The following is an 11166-nucleotide window of genomic DNA, read 5'->3' as shown; positions in this document are numbered from 1 at the left end:
TCTCTTCTGTCTCCTTAGCTTCTTTTTCTTTTCATAGTTCTTTATAGTTTTATGATGTATATTGTCTGTTCAGTGTTGTCTGATGGTGCTTTTAAAGTCTAGCCTGCCGTATGATGTCTTCAGTTTCCAACAAACGGGTTGTGGCTGAGACATGTGCCGAAGGCAGAGCACTTGGGGATGGGCAAGAGGGAACTGACCTTGAAAATTGCATTCCCGGTTCTGGTATCCAGAGACACAGAGCTGGAGCTCCTGAAGGCATAATTCAGTACTTGTCCACTAAAAAGTAAACTAGAAGTTTAAAATATTCAGTTCCTTTCTTCTTAAGAGACAGTGTTTGTTGAAAGATTCAGTGAATGAAGAAGCATATGGAGGGAAGATGTTAGCTAAAGCTGAAGTGAGGAGAGAGTAGGGTATGACCCTCACCTTGGAAGAGGAAGAGCCTTAATTCAGTGGCCATCTATCAATTGGCCTTGAACTAAACTAGGAGGGCAAGGCCTGGAAGACCTGGACATGTTGACTATGGCCAGTTCCCTTCTTTACCTAATGAATGAGTAACAAGAATATCCCTGCCTCAGGGCGCCTGGGTGGCTCAGTGGGTTAAAGCCTCTGCCTTCAGCTTAGGTCATGATCCCAGGGTCCTGGAATTGAGCCCCGCATTTGGCTCTCTGCTCAGCAGCGAGCCTGCTTCCTCCTCTCTCTCTGCCTGCTTCTCTGTGATCTCTGTCAAATAAATAAATAAAATCTTAAAAAAAATATATATATATATATCTCTGCCTCATCTCACAGTACTAAAGAAAGGTATTTTCTAAAATAATAGCAATCTGCCCTAAGAAAACAACCTTCAGTAAAGTCACTTGTGATCACTGCACTGCCCCAGTCTCTGCACTGGCATTTTGACAATCATATGCTTGACGATACGCTTAGTCAAAATATATTCAGACACTGAGGAAGCTTACTACCCAAAAAACCCAAAGTGTTGACAAGAATGTGGAGAAACTGGAGCCCTTGTGCAGGGTTGATGGGGATGAAAACGATGCAGTTGCTGTGGAAAACAGAATGGAGAGTCCCCAAATATTAAAAACAACATAACTATATGGTTAGCAATTCTACTTCTGGGTGTATACCCCAAAGAACTGAAAGCAGGGGCTCAAAGAGATATTTGTACACCCCTGCTCACAGTAGCATTATTCACCATGATGAAAATCTGGAAGCAACCCAAGTGTCCACTGACAGTTAAATGGGTAAACAAAATGTGGTATATACATACATTGAAATATTATTCGGCCTTTAAAAAAGTAGAACATTTTGATACATGCCAAAACATGAATGAACCTGGGAGACGTTAGGCTAAGTGAAATCTGTCAACACAAAAGCATAAATATTACATGATTCTACTTATATGAGGTTCCTAGAGTAGTCAAATTCATAAAAACAGAAAGTAAAATGATGGGTGCCAAAATCTGGGGAGACAAGGAATGGAGAATTAGTGTTTAATGGTACAAAGCCTCAGGAAGGTGAAAATGTTTTGGAGATGGATGGTGGTGAGAGTTGCACAACAATGCAAATGTACTTAATGCTACTGAACTATGCACTTAAAAAGTTAAAATGGTGAATTTAATGATTGCATTTTTTTACTACACACACACACACACACACAAATTCAGGGAAGAAAGGGTAGAGTGACATGGCTAAAGGGAGAAGATAACTTGTTTAATACTTCGCTTGTGGACTGTGCCATTCTCTTCCCTAAGAGAAGAATGCAAGGATCAGGCCATTTTCAAAAATTGAATTTAACAAATACTTAAGATATTGCTTACTGTGCGCTGGTGACTGTCCTAGGGGCTTTTCGTATTTCAACTCATTTAATCTTAATAACCCTATGAGGTAATTATCTTTGGTCCCCATTTTACACTTGAGAAAACTGAGGCACAGTGATTAAAGTTCTGCAACTACTAAGCTGTGGACCTGAGGTTCAAACCAAAACGCGCTGTGGCCCCAGAGCACATGCTTCTAATCATTAAGTCCCTGAAGTAATGCCGGAGACTGGGACTCTAATGACCCTGAAATGGATCCCAAGGTCCAAAATGAAGAATGGAAATTGGAAGTGAAGGTATTTCTTAATTATGATCCTGCCTCGCCGCTCCAACAGCGGGTGGGGCCCCTGAGGGCTGTTGCTGGAAGCATGGGAAAGGGCTTGCGTGTTTAAGGTCAAAAATTTTGAACCTATGAAATTTCCCTCCAATTCTGAAGCAGTGCCTTAGTGACGAATCGGCTGCCTATCCCACGGGTTTTGCTATTAGTGAAGTTTCTAGATGATCAAGGCAGGCGAAATGAAACATCGTTAAACTACCACTAAATGACATTGAACCCTATGTAAATTTTTTTTTCTAGTCTTTCCAAGATGCGACCCAAAACGAATCTGCAATTCCGGAGTGGAAACCAGGGGGCGGGCCAACCAGCGACCATTTTTGTTTTGCGGCCGTGCGCTCTCAGAGCATCTTGACTAACAGGACCCCACGGAGGAGGCGGGGCCTATCGGTGCGCGGGGCGGGGCCTGGGAGACGTGATGATTCAAACAGGCTAATGAGCTCGTCGCATCTGGCAGAAACCGCCAATGACCGGGCGTGATGGGGCGGAGCCCATAGGCCCTAGTGTGTTTGGTTGCATCGCGGCTTTGGCGCATTTTCGGCTGGTTTGATTCATCCATTTTGAAGAGACGGGGGAGCGGGGGGCTCGTCTGATTAAGGGGCCCTGAACCAAGAAGCAGCGGAGTTTGAGAAGCCTGCAGCTCGGGGTTCGGCGGCAGCGGCCCCATCGGCCGAAGTTGGGGGGGGTGGGGCGCCGAGCGCGCGGGGTGGGGGGGGTCCTGGTCTTTGGCTTCTCGACTCGGTCCTGTTTCGACAGCGAACATGTCTCGGCCTGTCAGGTCAGTGCGGAGTCCGAGGCCTGGAGCGGGATGGAGGGGGTTGTGGGTGAGTGGTGAAGGACTGGGGGACAGAAGCCTGCAGTCGGCCCTCTCCGGTGCCACGCGCGGCCTCCTCCCTTTCGGGGCCCGCGCGCGCCCTTGAGCGTGGGGGGCCCTGCTGGCGCGCGGGGCTGCGCGGGGGTGGCGGCCGCGCGCCCATGCGCGCGCTCCTCCCCGCCCCGCGCCGCTGCAGGGCTCCAGGCTGCTCTGCTGCCTCCCCCACCCGCCGCACTGGTGCGGGCGGGGTGTTCCCTGAACCGCCAGCGGCTGGAGGGGGAGGGGTGTGAAGTCAGCGCCCCCACCCAGGCCCCACCTCCTCGGGGCCGACCCCTTGCAGCCTGCGGGGAGATCGGCCGAGTCGGACTCGGGCTCGACTCCCCACCCCACTTTAAGTGAGGTGGGGCCGAGACGCCCGTGTGTCCCCCTTTCCCCCTCTGCTTGCGTGGGGGTGGGGGAACTCAGCCCTCTTTCTCTAGCGGACGGGGGTGTTCCATGCAAAGGGGGAGGGGCAGTACTGCCACCCGGCCCCGCCTCTGTCCTCCAGGGTCGCTGCAGGGCCCCGCCTCCCGGATTGGGCCGGGCGTGGGCGGGACCCGTTCTTTTCCCCTCCGGCAAAAGTGAGAGCCCGGGACGGGGCCCTGGAAAATAATGACTGTTGCCTTTCCCCCAACTCGGAATTCGGAGCGGGTTAACTGTTCCCCCTCCCCCCACACCGAGCTCGCTGTTTCCCTCCGACTAGAAATGTCCTTCTCGGGGAACTGTCCCTACTCAGGAAGGTGCGGGTTAACAGCACGACCCAAATCCCGTGTGGTTCTCGTTCCCGCTGCCTGTCTACGCTCCCTCGGCGTACGTGTCTCGGATGTGTTTGTAAGCCCCCCCCCCCCAATAACCTAATAATAAAGGGACTAGGTTCAGGTAACCAGTAGACGCGATTCTGAGAATTTCCACAAGTTTGCAGTTCCCCAGCGGACGGTGGACTCGCCCTTTGCCGTCCTCCTGGCTATTGTATGGAATGTGCCATTTATGGAGGGGTGTGGCTTAATCCAATGTGTTGAGGCCTTTAAAGGGAGAGCTGTTGCAAATAACTGTTACTTTTCTTGTAATGTCCGTGACGCTTTCGATGTTAAGGAATTGGCTGCTTCGCATAGGGTTTTCTAGATAAATAGGTAAAGGTTTAGATTTTAAATGTTTTAACAGTTGTTGCTTCCCCTTCTTCATTCCAAGTTTTGTGAGAAACGGAAGTATTTTGACCTAGAGCTCTAAGGAGAGGTTTGGAACCCGGGAAAGGGTTTTGGGCCACACCGTTCTAGCTCCTGACTAGATCCTCCGTCTCCAACTGGTGGTGGTATGGGACTGCATACTTCCACGCTCGGGGTGGGCATGCGGAGAGTGCTAACTCACTACCTGACTGCTTTTCTGCCTTCTAATTTCTGCCCGCATCTCTGGTAACTCACCATCGCCACCGGGAAGAGTTTGCCCGCTTTCTGGCAAGGAGTCTGGATAGATTTTTCAGATGATAGTATGCATACCTTTTTTGGCATGAAAATGATCAATGTATCCCATCAATTTATGTAGAATATTTTCTTTAGGATCAGGTTAAGTAGACAATATCGTAATAAAGATTTGATTCATCTGGATTGGATCTCCTGTCTCTGGAAGTAAATTACTGTGTGGTGAAATTGGACCATTTTTCTACCTTTCAGCTTCGGTTCACTAGGTTTTGATGACTTTTTATATTATTGTGACTTACTATATTCATCTGCCTGAATTTGTGTTCCCAGATTTAGATATGGGAGCACGAACAAAACTTTTTTTTTTTTTTTTTTTTTACTTTAAACTTTGATTTTTTTCTTTTTCTTTCTTTTTTTTTTTTTTTTTTTTTTTAAATATTACCAGGTGGGACTATATTGAGCATGGGTCTCTCCGTTTTTTGGAGGCTTTGGGACTTAACTTTTTTCTTGTTCATTATGTTGTTAAAAGTAATTTTAATTGTCTTTGCCCCTAATTGAAGAATGAAAATATATTGGCTTTTGGGGGTCACGTTCATATTATTTTAAAGCAACTTGGTTTCTGATTATATATTTTAGTGATTAAAGTCTCTTTGTACCTTTAAAAAGTTTTTAATATACTCATGACCAATAATAAAGCAGAAATAATTAAACTTGAGTTTGGTGGTTTGTTAAATTTTGCAATAAAGTCCTGTCTTAGGGAAGTGCCTTTGTTCCAAGGTGTAAATGAAGAATCTGTATACCTGAGGGCATTTGACAAAAAATTAATGGTAGACATTAACCAGATATCAGAATGATCGACCTGTTTAAAAACCAAAAAAAAAAAAAAAAAGCACAAGTTGGGAAATAAGTGTGAATGCTGCTTCTTTTAGGACATTTCTGCCCTTTCGGGCATATATATAATTTTGGAGGTTTTTCTGCTGTTCATATTTATTGTAAGCATTACTCATTTTCATTTGAATACTAACCTGAGCATAAAAAGAAGAATTAGCAGTGTACTAATGGCTACTTGACACCAATTTCCATGTGCAGGGAATGATGAACTGATAAGCCGGAGCAGATTTTTCCAGAGATGTGTGCAACACTTCTGAGTAGTTCACTCATACAGTGTTGCTGTCCCTACCTTTTACAGCATCTGACTCATGTTATATAAATGAGAGCTCAAATATTTTAGGCCTTGGGTTCAGTTTTATAGCATAAAGTTAGAGTCATGGAGCTAGGAAGAAATTTAGGCAAATTCCTTTTACAAGTGACTTAATGGGGACCTGGACAAGTGAAGTGTCTTGCATCACATACTAGATGCAGAGGTTGGGGCTAAACCTAAGATTTCTTAATTCTCAGGCCTGCTTACCCTCACCCTTTGTGAATAATAATTGCTTTACCTTCAGCCTGTTAAGTGTTGATGTTAACTGTAGTATACCGGCACTTTCAACTCTTCAGAGTGCTTTCACTATTCTTGTGAGGAAGGAAGGAAAATGTTCCTACTTGTAAAGATGAGAAAGAAAAATCAGAGATTGACTGACTTGCCCAGACTAGAAACCAGGTTTCTTGAAATTCAGCTTAATGTATTCTCCAAAGATCCTCCTCCCTTATTGAAAATGATCCCAAGTCATCAGATCAATGTTTACTCCTTTCTTCAGAACATAAGTGCACTTAATAATCTGGTTGTTTTTTTTGTTTAGTACTTGAGACTGCAAGGAACTTTAAACCTTGAAAGTTTAGATGTGAAAGCATAGGTTCATATTGGTTGATAATTATTTTAAATAAATGTTCTAAATAAGAGCAGTTTTGTTCAACTCAATTTAAAATAATTTTCAGAGATACTTTTTAACTGAAAGTACGTTTTTGAAAAACTAAAAAGAACTTCAGAGATTGAGTCCACTTCCTTCAATTTACCAGTAATGACTTTGAAGCCAAAGGAATTAAAGTGTAAAATAGTAGCAAAACTGTATTTAAACTGCATGAGTTTTAACCATTCTCGTTTCTGCTAGATCTGCATTGCCTGTATTTGATTCCACATAGACAGGAGTACAGGTCCGCAGTCCCTGTATAGTTTGAAAACTTTGGAGCCATGTGTGTTTTGGAAGTTCAGTTATTTTCAAAAAATTTAGAAGTAATGGGGCCTACTGTGAATTAACGGGCTATCACCATTGAGTTCTGCAGTAGTACTTCTGTAATCAAACACCTTAATGTCTCTGTAATAAAACTGAATTTTCACACTAACAAAAAAAATTACAGCTAAAAAGCCCTCCTATTGTTCAGGTAAACCTGAAACATTTGGTGCTCAGAACTTTCTGAATTTCTAAATTACAGATTAGAGATTGTGGACCTTTAAGAGAAGTATTTTTTCAACCTTCAATTTTAGAAAAAATAAAATCACATTGAAACCCAAAAGAGCTATCACTGAGCAACTTTTTTTGTGCCAAATTTTCTGCCAGATACTTTACACATACTTCACAGTCTTCAAACAACTCTTCAAGCAAGGTGTATGTTATTCCCATCTCATATGTGAGGTGGCTGAGACTTGGCTAAATTAACTGGCCCAGTTCACCTGTGAAGAGGTGAAGCAGAAATTCAAATCCACATGTGACCAGCCCACAACCAATGTGATCTTCCCCGTGAGACACACTACCACAGGGTATTACTCTTTCTCATGGTAGTAGCGCATTTTGCCATCTTTGAAAGGGGTTAACAGTTCATAATAGGACTTTGATGGGGAGGACCAACTTGAAAATGGGGGAGGAGGGTGAAAGAATTATTATTTTTAAGGAATAGGAGAATATGTGAAGGGGTTAAAGGAAGATAACTTGAATGGAGAGGGAAATAGTGTGGCACTTGGGGGAGGAAATGTGAACATTAGATAAGTGGCATTGCTTTCAGTGTGTATACATTGTAATACAAGGGCATTTGCTCCCTGACTAAATTAAGTGAATAGATGTCAAAGCTACCTAAAGGACACTATAGGAAAATTAACAAGACTCATTTTACATGCAAGTATAGATGCAAAACCGCCAAACAGAATATTAGCTGAGTCCAGTGTGTATTAAAAATAAAGACGGTCAATGGGATTTGTCCCAGGAACAAAACTTAAAATCTATAACGGATACACCATATCAAAAGACAAAAAGAGGGGTCACCCGGGTGGCTCAATCAGTACAGCATGTGACTTGATCTTGGGGTCATGAGTTCACGCCCCACATTGGGTATAGAGCTCACTTAAAAATAAAGGACAAAGCAAAAACATGGCATGGAAAGGTTCAACACCCATTGTAAAATTTAGTATATTAAAATTAGAAGGAAAATTAAGATTAATAAAAATTGCAGTTGATTTAACTTGACAAAAGTTTCAAACTAAGGTAAGTGGTTGAATTTTTAGTGTTTTAAATAAAACTAATTGTTGGGGGGAGGTAACCTGGTGCAGTGAAAGAAACCCGGGGATTAGGCGATGTAGGCTCTGGGTTCTTTTTTTTTTTTAAAGATTTTATTTGTCAGAGAGAGATCGAGCAGAGGGAGAGGGAGAAGCAGGCTCCCCGCCGAGCAAGGAGCCCTATGTGGGACTCGATCCCAGGACGCCGGGATCATGACCTGAGCTGAAAGCAGCTGCTTAACCAGCTGAGCCACCCAGGTGTCCCTAGGCTCTGGTTTCTACTTAGGTTTATATAATGGAGATATTTGCACTCCATTAGAAGAAGAATAGCTTGCCTTCACGAAGCCTTTTACAGTTTTCATAGGCTTCTTTCAACTGGAGAAATAAAATTAATAAGGAAAACCATTTTGAAAAAAGGGCAGTTGGTTTTATTTGTGTAAATGGCCTGTTTTTCCCAGACACCACCGTGCTGTGTAATTCTAGGACACCATGTGAATGGTGCTCCTCTGGACTTCGTAAGAATTCGAGCCCGCACAGCCAGATGGGTTTTGCTTTGCAAACTTTCACTATTTGAACTTGATATAAAGGAAGCTATTGAGTCTGCTGTGAAGTGTTACTTCTGTTTGCATTTTTAAATTCTCAGCTGCAAAGATGGAAATAAATATGACCTCTTTACTCCAGATGATGAAGAAGTAGCTTCTTGGGTTGTTGAGACTTGAGCGAGCACTTAACACTGCCATGTTGTGCACAATAGAAACCTTCGGATTTAGCACAGGCCCACTTTAGTCAAACTGGAGCATCCTTTGATTGGTTTTGTTTTGTTTAAAAAAAAAAACAAAAAACAAAAAACTTCTATCTAGATTCTGAGAAGTAGAACTGATGGTTAGAGACTTGCATTGCCGTATATTTAGATAACTACTATCTACCTAGCCACAATTACAGGTCTTTGAAATATTTGAGGCTGTGAGACCAAAGCATTTCTACTGGGTGTTGGGTATTTTCAGGTGCTGCTTCCTGCATGTCTTTTTTTGAGTTGTATGCCCAAGGTGATCTTCAAGGAGAGTTCATCTTTCAAGCTAAAATGACCCAGAAGATGAACTACTTTGGAAAGTAAACATTAGCTGCACTTCGAAATAAAAAATCCACTCTGCCATTCGTTAGGCTGGGATAACAAAATATGGCCAGCTACCTTCCACAGAGAAGCTGCAGCTCCAAGACATACCAGTCCTCCTAGTGACTACTGCGTTCCTAGTAAGAAATGATTCTCTAAAAGCAGGGACTATCAGAAACTCTGCTGTTTAAAATTGGTGAGAATGAAACTGCACACACCTGCCTGGTTCATTATTCAAAACGCCTTCCCTGCCTCCCCTTTTCTGCAGAGATTAGAAACTCCATGTGAAAAACCTAGGAATGCCTTCCTAGAATGTTCTTTTTATTACTTTCTGATTTCTTGCATCTTGTGACTTTTTTTTAAAAAGATTTTATTTATTTGAGAAGGATCTCAAGTAGGCAGAGAGGCAGGCAGAGAGAGGGGGAAGCAGGCTCCGGGCTGAGCAGAGAGCCTAGTGCAGGGCTAGATTCCAGGACTCTGGGTTAAAGCTAAAGGCAGAGGCTTTAACCCACTGAGCAACCCAGGCACCCCTCATCTTGTGACTTTTTAAATTTTACCTTTAGTTGTAACAGAATGATGCAAGATACAAAGGAATAAATTTTAGCCAGGAACTTGAAGCTGAAGATGAATGAAACAATTATAAGAAGTTACTCTTAATGGAGGTTAGGTATCCTGACTCCCGTGAACTAATGTTTTTAATATCTCCTGGGCAGATTCGGCATGTGAATAGTCTTTGAGCGTAGAAGAATGGAGAGAGACAGATGTCCTAAGTTTTAATGGGGTAGAGTAGTGACACAGGATCTTTACCTAGATAGGCAGAATCTATATTGGGCTATGTTCTGTAGAGGAGTTTCATTTTGTGAACAATCAGGAAGGGAAGGTTTGAGAGGTTACAGGCAACAACAGTGCCCTGTGGGGTATTGGTTCAAATGGGCTTGAGTTGAAAGATTGGTTTTAGTAATAACTTGCAGTGGTAGGAAAGTTACTTAGCCTATTTGAGCATTAGATTCAGATAAAATTGAATTCATGTTAATGAGCTCCTCTTGTGAGATTGTGAGGATTAAATGAGAATTTAGGTGAGGTATCTGGAACATCATACTAACTGCTGTTGTAATAATTATAAATTCAGCATGGGTTCACAAAGTCTCAGGTCAGTAGTCTTAATGCTGGGTTTTTGGGGATGTCTCAAGCATTGGATTCAAATTTTGTTTTTAAAATATTGGTAATTTTTAGAGATCAAAGTTAAGCAGTTTTAATGCAGGACTTTGGAAGATTTCACTTGTTTAAGGAGGTGGTAATATTCAAATTCATTTGGCCAGAAAATCTTCAGAAAACCTATGTCAACACCAGTTGGGAAAATCTGTAATGAGAAAATTCTTTAAATTTGAAATTATAAGACAACTTCATGCTCTTAAAATGCTGCTTTTACTTTTTACTAGTTGTGTTTTATTTTGTGTTTCCTGGGGATATTTCGTTGAAACAGAAAAGGTTTATTTTTTATTATTTTTAAAAAATATTTTACTTATTTATTTGACACAGAGAGAGAGATCACAAGTAGGCAGAGAGGCAGGCAGAGAGAGAGAGAGGAGAAAGCGGGCTCCCTGCTGAGCAGAGAGCTGGATGCGGGACTTGATCTCAGGACCCTGGGATCATGACCCAAGCTGAAGGCAGAGGCTTTAATCCACTGAGCCACCAAGGTGCCCCAAGGTTTATTTTTTAAAAGCTTAATGTCATTGGTTTAAATGAACCCATTAAAAAAGATTTTATTTATGGGGTACCTGGGTGGCTCAGTAGGTTAAAGCCTCTGCCTTAGGCTCTAGGTCATGATCTCAGGGTTCTGGGATCGAGTCCCTCATCGGGCTCTCTGCTCAGCATTCCTCTCTGCCTGCCTCTCTGCCTTCTTGTGATCTCTGTTCTGTCAAATAAAAAAAAAAATCTAAAAAAATATATATTTATGTGACAGAGACACTGAGAGAGGGAACACAAGCAAGGGGGAGTGGGAGAGGCTTCCCGCTGAGCCAGATGTGGGGCTGGATCCCAGGATCCTGGGATCATGACCTGAGCCAAAGGCAGAGGCTGAACAAGCCACCCACGTGCCCCACCTTTTTTTTTTTTTTTTAAGAGTAAAAGAATACCGTAAAAACACTGGTTTTCTCTAATTTTTTATAAATTTTTTAAAGATTTTATTTATTTGCCAGCGAGAGAGCACAAGCAG

General features: G+C 42.7%; 1 protein-coding gene across 2 annotated transcripts in view; it reads left to right on the top strand.

The window, feature by feature from the left end:
- The first annotated feature begins 2640 nt into the window (after nucleotides 1-2640).
- NUCKS1 (nuclear casein kinase and cyclin dependent kinase substrate 1) overlaps nucleotides 2641-11166 on the top strand; it is a 34837-nt gene continuing 26311 nt past the window's right edge. The window contains exon 1 of one of the 2 annotated variants that reach the window (XM_059145379.1): nucleotides 2641-2926. In XM_059145379.1, coding sequence (XP_059001362.1) covers nucleotides 2910-2926 — 17 coding nt within the window. In that variant the 5' untranslated portion in view covers nucleotides 2641-2909. The remainder of the gene's footprint in view (nucleotides 2927-11166) is intronic. The other variant, XM_059145378.1, reaches the window with a different exon arrangement.

Source organism: Mustela lutreola, chromosome 14 (genome assembly GCF_030435805.1).
Source record: "Mustela lutreola isolate mMusLut2 chromosome 14, mMusLut2.pri, whole genome shotgun sequence".
Lineage (NCBI taxonomy): Eukaryota > Metazoa > Chordata > Mammalia > Carnivora > Mustelidae > Mustela > Mustela lutreola.
The sequence above is the reverse complement of the archived record's forward strand: the minus strand, read 5'-3'. Positions and strand labels throughout refer to the sequence as shown.